This window comes from Notolabrus celidotus, unplaced genomic scaffold (genome assembly GCF_009762535.1).
Source record: "Notolabrus celidotus isolate fNotCel1 unplaced genomic scaffold, fNotCel1.pri scaffold_197_arrow_ctg1, whole genome shotgun sequence".
NCBI lineage: Eukaryota > Metazoa > Chordata > Actinopteri > Labriformes > Labridae > Notolabrus > Notolabrus celidotus.
The window spans coordinates 69052-83373 of NW_023260054.1; the positions used below are offsets into that span (position 1 = coordinate 69052).

Here is a 14322-nt window from a genome sequence, read left to right on the forward strand (position 1 = left end):
TGTTTGGAGCACAACGACGTCATCCTCTCTCCTCGTGTTCGTCTTGTATGGAAGCCCGAAATAATGAGAAACTAAATCATAATAATGACTAGAGGTGAGCCCGACTAAGGATCTACTTAGTGGAATCTGATCATCAGATTTTGCCCGTAGTGGATGAATAGTGGAATGTTTGTTTTTCCTTATTGACCCAAAGTCTGCATGATGGTGACCACATGACAATATTACACATAACCCTTTACAATGAAGAGACTCAGAGCTTAAAGTCAAAGGGACAACAGAATATTATAGATATAAAACTTAGATTTTTAAATCTATATCACAAAAACAACGAGGTGATGAAGGAGAGAAAACTCAAATAAGACCACCATCAGTTAAACATGGAACAACGCTCCACTATAGAGAAAGGAATCAGGAGATATTTAAACAGTGTTCACACAGCAGAGAGCAGCACTGCAGAGGGTAGTCTGTCCAACTCAAACCTGAACCAGCTAAAGGGTTTTTAAATCTCTGAACAGAACCTTTTAAAACAGTCTTTCATCTCGTCTTTGTCCGCTTGAGTCTTTTCAAACTGTACGTGAGGAAAACCATCGTGTGTACGGGCAGAAGTGCGCTCCTGTCTTTGTTGACTGTAAATCCTGTCTTTGAGAATATCCTCTCTGATGGTGTGGAGGTGGATGGGATGCTGTGGATTGTTTTTGAGGCTTCAGACAGCTTTGGGTATCCCTCCTGGTTCTTTTGGCCCCGTACAGTTTTTGTGTGGTCCGGTAATCCTTGATCTCACAGCCCTCTTCATGAAGCTGCTCCTCATCTTCATCACTAGTTTTTAAGGATCAACTGAAGTTTTATTTCCTGACATTTTGAGCTGCCATGAACGTAGAAAGATTTAAAGACCAGCTGAGGTACGTCTGCTCCACAGGTCCTGCTAAATGGGAGAGTCCACCTTTAATTACCAGGGGAGATTTAATTACCACTTTAAGGAGATTTAACATTTCAAGAGCTGTTCTCAGAATTACATTCAATAAGTCTATATTTATATAAAACAGGATAAATGAGACACTATTTTTACAGGAAACAGGAAAATAATGTAACATTAGACATTGAGCACCCCCATGGTTTGAATGGAATGATCCACGTTTCATATGCAAATATTCAACTATGAGATTGGCAGTCGACTGAGACTCGTTAGAACCAATCGTCCAATATTCCACTATTTGGGGTCACCCCTAATAATGACATACTATGTCACAAGACGCTGTGTGTCCTTTAAAGTTTCCCTCTACGGCGGCTGTGAATCAAAGGAAACAGGAAGTAAAACCCCATTTTTTAACCTCTAATAACCAACGAAGAAGAAACTGTTCAGAAGAAAGAGGCCTTGGACACAAAATAGTTAAATAATAACTACATATCACCACACACACACACACACACACACACACACACACACTGATAACAACTACGTATCACCACAGCATTCAGATATGAGAAACGTTCCTGTATTTGTGTTTTAAAGTGTGTCGTCTCCTCCATTCAAATGAATGGGTGAGACAGATTTTTTGACCTATACTGCAGCCAGCCACCAGGGGGCAGACACACTCCTGAAAGCTTCACCACCAGGGGAGGGAGCTTCTCCCTTGGCTTCCATAGTCTTGCATTTCGAGCGGCCGTAATTTTAGTACAAAGAACGCGCATGTCACTAGTTTGTCCATTCAGGGCTTCTGTTGTTTAAAATGTGTTTCATTGATTTTATGTTTTATTTTTTAAATGAAATCAGAGAATATGTTTATTTTATTATTGTTATTGAAACAAATCCAGTATTTTAGACGGTTTATATTCAGATTGAACGGTTTAAACAGAAGGGGGCTCCGACCTTTGACCCCGGGCTTTTAGCCAATCAGAAGCGTCGCACCGGAGCTGCAGCCAATCAGAGTCGAGGCTGCGCTATTTGAAAGCTGCTGTTGTTCTCAGTGTTTCCATGAAGGGGTCAGAGTTCAGGAGTCCTCTCGGTGTTCCGCTGCTCGTTGTCTGGTCTCTTCTTCTTGTCTTCTGATAAGCATCATGTCTTCAGTGGAGGCTCGCGCTGCGGTGAGTTCATCTCTTTATTTCCGGTTGTCTGCAGAAAGTTCTTCATTAGCTGCTAAACGCGTTAGCATCGGGGGCTATCGTGATCTACTTCCGCGTTTGTCCTGCTTCATTATTGTGATGTTTAATGACATTCTGCGGGAAGTTCAAGTCTCTGGGTGTTCTGTCCTCCTCCTCCAGCAGCTCTCGGTCCCAGGGAACCCGGGGAAGAGGTCTCAGAACCCGGCAGCAGGTCTACGGAGAGCCGCTCTGGGAGAGATCACTAACTGTCCTGCAGCTGGGCTCAACACTAAGGTACAGACCTGCAGGATCCCAGCCTGTCTCACCCACAGACTGTATAAAGGTGTCCCCTCACAGACTGTATAAAGGTCTCACCCACAGACTGTAGTCCAGGTCTCACCCATAGACTGTATAAAGGTCTCACCCATAGACTGTATAAAGGTCTCCCCTCACAGACTGTATAAAGGTCTCCCCTCACAGACTGTTTAAAGGTCTCCCCCATAGACTGTATAAAGGTCTCACCCACAGACTGTATAAAGGTCTCCCCTCACAGACTGTATAGTCCTCCCCTCACAGACTGTATAAAGGTCTCACTCACAGACTGTATAAAGGTCTCCCCTCACAGACTGTATAAAGGTCTCACCCACAGACTGTATAAAGGTCTCACTCACAGACTGTGTAAAGGTCTCCCCTCACAGACTGTATAAAGGTCTCACCTCACAGACTGTATAAAGGTCTCCCCTCACAGACTGTATAAAGGTCTCACCCACAGACTGTATAAAGGTCTCCCCTCACAGACTGTATAAAGGTCTCACTCACAGACTGTATAAAGGTCTCACTCACAGACTGTATAAAGGTCTCACTCACAGACTGTATAAAGGTCTCCCCTCACAGACTGTATAAAGGTCTCACTCACAGACTGTAAAGGTCTCCCCTCACAGACTGTATAAAGGTCTCACTCACAGACTGTATAAAGGTCTCCCCTCACAGACTGTATAAAGGTCTCCCCTCACAGACTGTATAAAGGTCTCACCTCACAGACTGTATAAAGGTCTCCCCTCACAGACTGTATAAAGGTCTCCCCTCACAGACTGTATAAAGGTCTCCCCTCACAGACTGTATAAAGGTCTCCCCTCACAGACTGTATAAAGGTCTCACCTCAAAGACTGTATAGTCCTCACCTCACAGACTGTATAAAGGTCTCCCCTCACAGACTGTATAAAGGTCTCCCCTCACAGACTGTATAAAGGTCTCCCCTCACAGACTGTATAAAGGTGTCCCCTCACAGACTGTATAAAGGTCTCCCCTCACAGACTGTATAAAGGTCTCACCCACAGACTGTATAAAGGTCTCACCTCACAGACTGTATAAAGGTCTCCCCTCACAGACTGTATAAAGGTCTCATCCACAGACTGTATAAAGGTCTCACCCACAGACTGTATAAAGGTCTCACCCACAGACTGTATAAAGGTCTCCCCTCACAGACTGTATAAAGGTCTCACTCACAGACTGTATAAAGGTCTCCCCTCACAGACTGTGTAAAGGTCTCCCCTCACAGACTGTAGAAAGGTCTCACCTCACAGACTGTATAAAGGTCTCACCCACAGACCGTATAAAGGTCTCCCCTCACAGACTGTATAAAGGTCTCACCCACAGACTGTATAAAGGTCTCACCTCACAGACTGTATAAAGGTCTCACCTCACAGACTGTAGAAAGGTCTCACCCACAGACCGTATAAAGGTCTCCCCTCACAGACTGTATAAAGGTCTCACCTCACAGACTGTAGAAAGGTCTCACCCACAGACCGTATAAAGGTCTCACCTCACAGACTGTATAAAGGTCTCACCTCACAGACTGTATAAAGGTCTCATCCACAGACTGTATAAAGGTCTCACCTCACAGACTGTATAAAGGTCTCACTCACAGACTGTATAAAGGTCTCACCCACAGACTGTATAAAGGTCTCACCTCACAGACTGTATAAAGGTCTCACTCACAGACTGTATAAAGGTCTCACCCACAGACTGTATAAAGGTCTCCCCTCACAGACTGTATAAAGGTCTCACTCACAGACTGTATAAAGGTCTCCCCTCACAGACTGTATAAAGGTCTCACTCACAGACTGTATAAAGGTCTCACTCACAGACTGTATAAAGGTCTCACTCACAGACTGTATAAAGGTCTCACCTCACAGACTGTATAAAGGTCTCCCCTCACAGACTGTATAAAGGTCTCCCCTCACAGACTGTATAAAGGTCTCACCTCACAGACTGTATAAAGGTCTCCCCTCACAGACTGTATAAAGGTCTCACCTCACAGACTGTATAAAGGTCTCCCCTCACAGACTGTATAAAGGTCTCACCCACAGACTGTATAAAGGTCTCACTCACAGACTGTATAAAGGTCTCACTCACAGACTGTATAAAGGTCTCCCCTCACAGACTGTGTAAAGGTCTCCCCTCACAGTCTGTAGAAAGGTCTCACTCACAGACTGTATAAAGGTCTCACCCACAGACTGTATAAAGGTCTCCCCTCACAGACTGTATAAAGGTCTCACCCACAGACTGTATAAAGGTCTCCCCTCACAGACTGTATAAAGGTCTCCCCTCACAGACTGTTTAAAGGTCTCCCCTCACAGACTGTATAAAGGTCTCCCCTCACAGACTGTATAAAGGTCTCACTCACAGACTGTATAAAGGTCTCACTCACAGACTGTATAAAGGTCTCCCCTCACAGACTGTATAAAGGTCTCCCCTCACAGACTGTATAAAGGTCTCACTCACAGACTGTAAAGGTCTCCCCTCACAGACTGTATAAAGGTCTCCCCTCACAGACTGTATAAAGGTCTCCCCTCACAGACTGTATAAAGGTCTCACTCACAGACTGTATAAAGGTCTCACTCACAGACTGTATAAAGGTCTCCCCTCACAGACTGTATAAAGGTCTCACCTCACAGACTGTATAAAGGTCTCCCCTCACAGACTGTATAAAGGTCTCTCCTCACAGACTGTATAAAGGTCTCCCCTCACAGACTGTGTAAAGGTCTCCCCTCACAGACTGTATAAAGGTCTCACTCACAGACTGTATAAAGGTCTCACCTCACAGACTGTATAAAGGTCTCCCCTCACAGACTGTATAAAGGTCTCACCCACAGACTGTATAAAGGTCTCACTCACAGACTGTATAAAGGTCTCCCCTCACAGACTGTGTAAAGGTCTCCCCTCACAGACTGTATAAAGGTCTCCCCTCACAGACTGTAAAGGTTTCCCCTCACAGACTGTATGAAGGTCTCACTCACAGACTGTATAAAGGTCTCCCCTCACAGACTGTATAAAGGTCTCCCCTCACAGACTGTGTAAAGGTCTCACTCACAGACTGTATAAAGGTCTCACTCACAGACAGATCAGAGTTCCAGATGCACAGAGACAGAAGTATGTGGACTCTCCTGCTCCTCTCACAGCAGGAGGTCTCCTGTTTCTGAGTGTGTTGAACCTTTCTGTGTTTAAATAAACATGAAGTGAACTCTCTGAACCACAAACCTGAAGACGTGCAGAGAACAACCAGCTGTCATGATTCTCTCAGAAAACAGGACGAACCAAAGCCTCCGCCAAACCGTCCGCCGCTCCAAAAACCAAGCCGGTCCAGGCGGTACCTCCTGTAGTCCAGGTCCCAGCTCCTGCAGACCCCCTCCCCTCGGTCTCAGAGGAGTCCGCTGACGTGTCCATGAAGGAGGAGGAGCAGCTGTGTCAGGCGTTCTCTGAGGCGCTGCTCACCGTGCAGGACGTGGACGAGCAGGACGCCGACCAGCCGCAGCTCTGCTCCGAATACGTCAAAGAGATCTACAAATACCTGCACGCCCTGGAGGTGAGTGACCCCCCTCAGGTGAGCCCTGCTCTCCCCGGTCTCCTGGTCTAACCTCTGTGTGTCCTCAGGAGCAGCAGGCCGTACGAGCTCACTACATGCAGGGGTACGAGATCACTGAACGCATGCGAGCTCTGCTGGTGGACTGGCTGGTCCAGGTTCACTCCAGGTTCCAGCTGCTGCAGGAGACTCTGTACCTCACGGTGGCCCTCCTGGACCGGTTCCTCCAGGTAACGACAGTCCGAACTGGTCTTGGTCCTAACGTTGTGACAGGCCGAGTATTAACCCTCCTCTCTGCCGGGCTGCAGGTCCAGCCGGTCTCTCGCAGGAAGCTGCAGCTGGCCGGTGTCACCGCCATGCTGGTGGCGTGTAAATACGAGGAGATGTACGCTCCGGAGGTGGGAGACTTCGCCTACATCACAGACAACGCCTTCACCAAGTCTCAGATCCTGGAGATGGAGCAGCTGGTTCTGAGGAGCCTCAACTTCCAGCTGGGCCGTCCTCTTCCTCTGCACTTCCTCAGACGGGCTTCAAAGGTGGCCAACGTGAGTCCAGATTCAGTCCAGATTCAGTCCAGATTCAGTCCAGATTCAGTCCAGATTCAGTCCAGATTCAGTCCAGATTCAGTCCAGATTCAGTCCAGATCCCAGAGAGCAGCAGGTGAAGCTGGGCTCCCACCTCAAGTGTTAGGAACTGATCCGCCTGCATTTAAATTAAGACTCTGTGTACTATAGAGCATGAGGTTCACCTCTGAAGGATCCTTTTATGAGATCAGACTGATTTTAATACGTTCACATCGAGGTTCATCATTGATTCATTTCTTAGTTTTTAAAAGGTGGAAGGAAACTAAACGGTTCAAACTTCAGACTTTTCTTGAATGAAATGATGAAACCGATTCTTCTCTCCATGAAGCTGGTGTTTGAGAGGGTCGATAAAGTGTCTCAGAGTGCTGTGTGTGTGCTGTGTGTGTGTGTGTGTGTGTGTGTGTGTGTGTGTGTGTGTGTGTGTGTGTGTGTGTGTGTCTCAGTCTGACGTAGAGCGCCACACTCTGGCCAAATACCTGATGGAGCTGACCCTGGTGGACTACGACATGGTTCACTATCGACCCTCGGAGATCGCCGCCGCCTCCATGTGTCTCTCCCAGCTGCTGCTGGACGGTCTGCCCTGGGTGAGTCTGAACCAACGACCTCATGTGACCTTTCAGGGGTCAATGACCTGGTTTATACTCTGTCCTCCTCGCCGTAACGTTTCCCGCTCTTTGTTGACTTCATTAGGATTCATGCAGCACAACATGCGCTCCGTATGAAGCTCTCTTCAAACCAAAGAGCCAAAACAGAAAGCTGGAACAGACTCTGAAGACATGACGCTAAAGAAAGAATAGATGCAGGAATGTGGAAGATCCAAACACCTTTGTACCTTCTGCTTCTAAAGATGAAAACATCAGAGTTAAATTAATGTCAGGAACCAGTTCAGAAATATAAAGTTCATGTTTTTACAGTCTGAACGGTTTGGATCTGTGTTGTCTTTATTCAGAAATCGTCCCAAAAATAAGTCAAATTTTAAATATTTTCTCTTTAAATCATTTTTTGTTTTCAGTTATTTTTCTGCGTGAGCTTTTAGATTAGTTTGTAAAGATCTCAGAGATGAAGAGTATTTCAAAATAAGAGCTGTCTGAGTTCTCTCAACGATGAGGAAAGGAGCTTCAGTGCTTCCTTCCTTGTCTCCTTCAGTGTTCCCTCGGCTCCTTAAAGTCTGACTTTAGTGAAAACTTCAGGACATAATAATCTATAAGGATTATTTCTTCTTGTCAGAGGTCTGCTGTTTTAGATTTAAATACTAAATCACATCGACGCTGTCTAGAAGGCTTTTATTCTTATTGGGGGCATGTTTCACAAAGACCCAACATCAAGACCGGATCAGATCCAGTCCCCTCCTACAGACAGGACTCAGTCTGATCTCATCTTAATCCACCATGAGCAGAGCACTTTGCAGCATTTAGCAAGTTACAGTGGCAAGGACAAACTTCCTTTAACAGGCAGAAACCTCCAGCAGGACCAGACTCATGTTAGACACACATCTGAATCTGAGACCGTGTTGGAGAGAGGGATAGAGGGAGATGAAGAGAGAGAGAGATGATAGTGGAGAGATTAAAGAGGATAGACTTGTATTAAAAATGTTAAAATGAGGTGATAGAAGCCATATTTGTAGTTTATTTGGGGTAGATTGTAGTTTTTACTGAGTGGTCTGTTATCTTCCTCTGTCCTTGATCTCATGATGTTTAAAAACTAAAGACAGGAGGTCTTTTTTTAAACTTTGACTCCATCTTCATCGTCTCCTCCTCCTCCTCTCTCTGTTGGGTTTTCAGTCTCCCACTCAGCAGCATTACTCCACGTACGCCGAGGCTCACCTGAAGCCCATCATGCAGCACATCGCCAAGAACGTGGTGACGGTGAACGAGGGGAAGACCAAGTTCCAGGTGAGTTTAAAGAAGCAAAGTGAAGAAGAGATCAAAGACTTTTAAACCTCACCCTGTGTTGACTTTGTTCCCCTCAGGCGGTGAAGAACAAATACTCGAGCAGCAGACTGATGAAGATCAGCCTCCTCCCTCAGCTGAAGTCTCCCGTCGTGGTGAACATGGCGGCCGCTCTGCTCAAACCCTGACCTTCCACCGGAGGACTTTTCACTCGCACTTTATTTTGGAGGAGCTCGCCTGAGGAGAGGATTCTCTCGTTTTTAATAAATCTTTTAGAAGTTTTGATCTGAACTTCCTGTTTTAGCACTTCCTGTTTCCTGTTAGTGATTTATTCTCAGATGGTTTGTTCATGTTCGGCCTCTTGTCCGTTAATCTAAAGCCGAGACGTCTTTCTACATCAGGAACTTCCTGTCTGTGTTTCTCACCTGTCGGGTGAACGCTACCTTTAAAGCCTGATGCGTTCACTGACGTCAGGTTTGATCTACCTCTGTGTCCGACTCGTGTCTTCTTTCAGCCTCTCAATCATTAAAGACTCCTGGATGTGTTTCATGTTTCCATACGGTACAATCCCGCTCTGAAAGCTTTGTTCTGAACCAAAGTTTTTATAAACTGCTGAATAAAAACCCAAATAATGATTCTGAAGATGAAGTGATGACTTTAATCTCGTCCATGTCCTCTGGGACTGGGATTTAAGAAAGCATGTTGGGTTTTAACACCAGGGGGCCGATGTGGCAGCTTTGAATGTCGGGTAATAAACGTGATGATTAAAATCCCATCAGTGCTCTGGCTTCATTTCTCTAATGGTGGGAAACAGACGTGTCGTCCATATTTCTACACACTGGTTCCTACCTAGCTGCTACCTCTGGTCTTAACATCTGAAGCCCATACGGAAGTGCTCCAAACTGCAGTTCGTCAAGTGTCCACTAGAGGCTGCTGCAGAAACACCAGAAGCCACATACACACCCATTCAAAGAGACGATGTTTAAATCAACATGTTTACAGCCTGGTTCAAAAAACAGTTCAGGTCTGAATGGATCATTTCTCTATGAGCACACACTGTGTTACTAAAGTCCAATTCCTTGTGTTCAAGCATACCTGCCGAATAAAGCTGATTCTGATTCTGTATGGGGGGTAGGGGTGAGCCCGACTAAGGATCTGCTTAGTGGAATCTGATCATCAGATTTTGCCCGTAGTGGATGAATAGTGGAATGTTTGTTGTTTTTCCTTATTGACCCAAAGTCTGCATGATGGTGACCGCATGACAATATTACACATAACCCTTTACAATGAAGAGACTCAGAGCTTAAAGTCAAAGGGACAACAGAATATTAGAAGTATAAAACTTAGATTTTTAAATCTATATTACAAAAACAACGAGGTGATGAAGGAGAGAAAACTCAAATAAGACCACCATCAGTTAAACATGGAACAACGCTCCACTATAGAGAAAGGAATCAGGAGATATTTAAACAGTGTTCACACAGCAGAGAGCAGCACTGCAGAGGGTAGTCTGTCCAACTCAAACCTGAACCAGCTAAAGGGTTTTTAAATCTCTTAACAGAACCTTTTAAAACAGTCTTTCATCTCGTCTTTGTCCGCTTGAGTCTTTTCAAACTGTACGTGAGGAAAACCATCGTGTGTACGGGCAGAAGTGCGCTCCTGTCTTTGTTGACTGTAAATCCTGTCTTTGAGAATATCCTCTCTGATGGTGTGGAGGTGGATGGGATGCTGTGGATTGTTTTTGAGGCTTCAGACAGCTTTGGGTATCCCTCCTGGTTCTTTTGGCCCCGTACAGTTTTTGTGTGGTCCGGTAACCCTTGATCTCACAGCCCTCTTCATGAAGCTGCTCCTCATCTTCATCACTAGTTTTTAGGATCAACTGAAGTTTGATTTCCTGACATTTTGAGCTACCATGAACGTAGAAAGATTTAAAGACCAGCTGAGGTACGTCTGCTCCACAGGTCCCGCTAAATGGGAGAGTCCACCTTTAATTACCAGGGGAGATTTAATTACCACTTTAAGGAGATTTAACATTTCAAGAGCTGTTCTCAGAGTTACGATATGATCCGATGTACTTTATTGTCCCCGTAGGGAAATTTGTCTTTGACATCAGTGCTGCACGTTACCTGCTCCTACAAAGATCACCACAATGACACAAGAACACATCAATAAATAAGAAAAGTACAATAAATAATACACACTCATACAACACACAGCATGCTCTTAAAGAGAGAGCACCATGACGCTGTCCCAACCCTAACAGGCTGTTTAATATTTAAAATTCTAATAGAGGCATAAAGGAGTTTTTAAAACCATTCAGTTTGCACTTGGGGACTCTGGACCTTCTTCCAGATGGTAAAAGTTCATACTCAGAGTAAAGGATGTGCAACGGGTCTCCAAGTATTCTCTGGGCCTGCCCAAGAACACACTGCTCATTAATGGCCTGAAGGGAAGGGTTGCCAGTCTTCCCTATGACCTTCATGGCAGTCTGCACCAGGCCAGAGAGTTCCAGCTGAACAGAGAGGTTACCATGCTGTCATCCCGTACCTGATGATCCTCTCCAGTACAGCCTGATGGAACAAACACACAGCCTGCTGATTCACACCAGACACCCTGAGCCCACGTATAGAATACAACCTTTATCACAGGTACACAGGTCATCAATGTGGGCCTCCCAGCTGAACTTAATATCCAGGTTGTGGTAGGGTGGCCCAGCCGTGAGGCGATCGTCCAGCGGAGCAGTGACCAGAAATGAGGCTTCGAACTCAGTATCAAAGTTTACACACAAAGTTTATTCATGCAGCATGAGAGAGAAGTTACAGCATACTCAAGAGCATCTGAAGTTCTCCGCTGAGTGACAGAGATGCTCAATACTTTATAGTTCTTCAAACATAAGGGAGGAGAAAGGGAGGGGGGAAACATGTGTACGTGTCATCTTAATACAGTTGTTCATAAAGAAAAGACAAAGGGAGGGGGAGAAAAGGGGGGGGGGGGGGGGGGGGGGGGGGTGACAGGTGTGGGTGTGTTGCAAACAAGGGTGAGCAAAGGGTCATGTCAGGTGAACATTGTACTCTGGAAACAACCGAGACATTACCCCGGTCTAGCGGTTTGCAAAAAGCATACGTCTACAACTTACAACACTTGCGGTTATAAAAAAATCTTAAGAAAGCGTACATCGTTACCATTGAATATTTATGTAATCACAAGGCGCTCATTTATCATAGTACAAACCGTTCATCATCATGTCACCAAAAAAATCCCCTCAGCTCTCATTCAACTGCCACCTGAGACCATGGTGGACCTTTTGGCCCTTTGCAAGGCAGTGGGGGCTGAAGATGTGAAACCACATCCGGGCTAAACCTGCCTTGAACTGCAGAACTGGGGTTTCTGTCCTCGATTTCACCTTTGTGCGGATATTTGCACAGATCTCTGACCTTATGCCTTACTATTACAGGCTACTTCAATAAATCAAGTATAATGGAAAGCATATAATAGAAAGCATATAATGGAAAGCATATTGGTACAATTGTTAAAAGGAAGAATACATGAGCAAGGAATACATGAACATAATAAGAAGCACAGGATTATCTGTAAGAAAAATGCATGATTATAATAGAGGGTATTAATCAAGATTCCACAAGGTGGACACCTGAACATTTGTAGGAGCCGACCTGACAGATGTTTTTGTCATGAATAAGGACTGGAGTGTGATCACCCACAGAGCGAGGGTCAAACACCGTCTCCTGTGTCTTCTTCACATTGATTAAGAGGTGGTTATCATGGCACCACTGAACAAAGGTCTGTACCTGTATATGACGAGAGACCTGAGTCCTGGTACAGCAGACTGAGAATGGCTGTATCATCTGAAAACTTCAGAATCAGATTACCAGGGAGGCTGCTGCTACATTCATTAGTGTAGAGTGTAAAGAGGACAGGGGAACTCACTCAGCCCTGAGGTGCTCCTGTACTGATAGATTTGGTGTCAGAGAGGGTGGTGTTTATTTTGACATTTTGGGATCTATTTGTTAAAAAAGAATAATTTAATAATCAAAGGGTTTACAGTCATTTGAGACATTACATTACATTACATTCAATAAGTTTATATTTATATTAAAATAGGATATGAGACACTATTTTTACAGGAAACAGGAAAATAATGTAACATTAGACATTGAGCACCCCCATGGTTTGAATGGAATGATCCACGTTTCAAATGCAAATATTCAACTATGAGATTGGAAGTCGACTGAGACTCGTTAGAACCAATCGTCCAATATTCCACTATTTGGGGTCACCCCTAGATTTTAGAGAGGGCTTCAAGTCTGATTGAATGTGTTCGAGGAACCATTGAGGGAAAACCTGAGCTTTCCAAGTCTAACAGTAACAACTCTTTCACCCAGCTGTTATGAGACGGAGGTTGAGGGTGTTTCCATTAGAGGAGTGTAAGTCGCCTGGCCAAGAGGGTAGTAAAGGCAAGAACAGTCTGCATGACTTTGGATGTAACAGGCTGCAGGGGGCGCCAAACAAGGCCAGCAGAGGATCAGGAGTGATAGTTATAGAATATGCTGTGCTAAGTGTTTGAAATATTTCAGACCAGAATGTGGGAAGCCTGGGACAGAACCAGAACCTACAAAGCCCTTAAAAATCAGGCACCCTCGTATCTTAAAGAGCTCATAGTGCCCTATTACCCCTCTAGAACTCTACGCTCCAACATGCAGGCTTGCTAGTTGTACCTGAAGTCTCTAAAAGTAGTATGGGAGGTAGAGCCTTCAGTTATCAGGCCCCTCTCCTTTGGAATCATCTACCAGTCAGGGTCCGGGAGGCAGACACCCTCTCTACTTTTAAGAGTAGGCTTCAAACTTTCCTTTTTGATAAAGCTTATAGTTAGAGCTGGATCAGGCTTGGACCAGCTTTTGTCATGCTGCTATAGGCCTAGACTGCCGGGGGAACTGGCACACTGACACACTGGGATCCTAGCTCACCCTCTTCCCCCCAACCCCTTCATCACTTACTTTAACTCTGCCTGTCCCATTAAAGTTACTAACCATAGACCTTTCTGGAGTCCCTGAGCTCCATTGTCTCGTAGATTCCTCTGAGCTGCCGTAGACCTCCTCCTGCTGTGGACGATCTGGACTCCAGCTGATACGGACGATCTGGACTCCAGCGGCAACAGCTTCTACTACTCGTCTCATCACTATCACCTCTCTCTCTTACTCCCCTCTATCTGTCTTTCCAGACCCAACACGGTCTCAGATTCAGATGTGTGTCTAACATGAGTCTGGTCCTGCTGGAGGTTTCTGCCTGTTAAAAGGAAGTTTGTCCTCTCCACTGTAACTAGCTAAATACTGCGATGTGTAATGCTCATGATGGATTAAGGTGGGGTCAGACTGAGTCTGATCCGGTCTTGGTGTTGGGTCTCTGTTCATAATTTGACATAGAGTGGTCTAGACCTGCTCTGTTTGTAAAAGAGTCTTGAGATAACGTTTGTTGTGATTTGGCGCGATACAAATAAAGATTGATTGATTGATTGATTGGTCAGCTGGGGATTGTTTGCACCTATTACATGAGTCAGTTACATTGGGGTAAATCCCAGAGAGTCTCAAATTAGTGTAGTGAGCTTTGTGTGCTCTCAGTCTGCATCGGACCAGTCTGCCTCACGTACTGTTTCCCACAATGCAAAGCGCTCGTTCTGCTTTTTCTTGTTTCTTCTTTTTTCGACGGGGGAACTTTTTAGGTGCTGTGAAAATGATTAAACTCCATATGAACCACTTCTTAACTTTTTAAATCATCAGTGATGCTGAAGAAGCAGTTTCTCTATCAGCTTCCAGTGACGTCTGACCCAGCATCCTGCAGACCAGATCCACCAGAACAGACTGCAGACTTAATTCAAAGGTAGTATGTAGCCTGA

General features: G+C 45.2%; 1 protein-coding gene across 3 annotated transcripts; it reads left to right on the forward strand.

The window, feature by feature from the left end:
* The first annotated feature begins 1950 nt into the window (after window positions 1-1950).
* Window positions 1951-9189, forward strand: ccnb2 (cyclin B2). 3 transcript variants are annotated; one of them, XM_034678651.1, is made up of 8 exons: window positions 1951-2082; window positions 2263-2373; window positions 5663-5944; window positions 6013-6171; window positions 6250-6486; window positions 6969-7109; window positions 8307-8417; window positions 8495-9189. In XM_034678651.1, exons 1-8 carry the CDS (start codon window positions 2056-2058, stop codon window positions 8600-8602), a joined length of 1176 nt encoding a protein of 391 aa, XP_034534542.1. In that variant the 5' UTR covers window positions 1951-2055; the 3' UTR covers window positions 8603-9189. The 3 variants fall into 3 exon arrangements, with proteins under 3 accessions (XP_034534542.1, XP_034534543.1, XP_034534541.1); XM_034678650.1 differs by having other exon boundaries at window positions 1954-2082; window positions 2260-2373; XM_034678652.1 differs by lacking the exons at window positions 8307-8417; window positions 8495-9189 and adding an exon at window positions 7216-7445 and having other exon boundaries at window positions 1952-2082; window positions 2260-2373.
* The last annotated feature ends 5133 nt before the right edge of the window (window positions 9190-14322 follow it).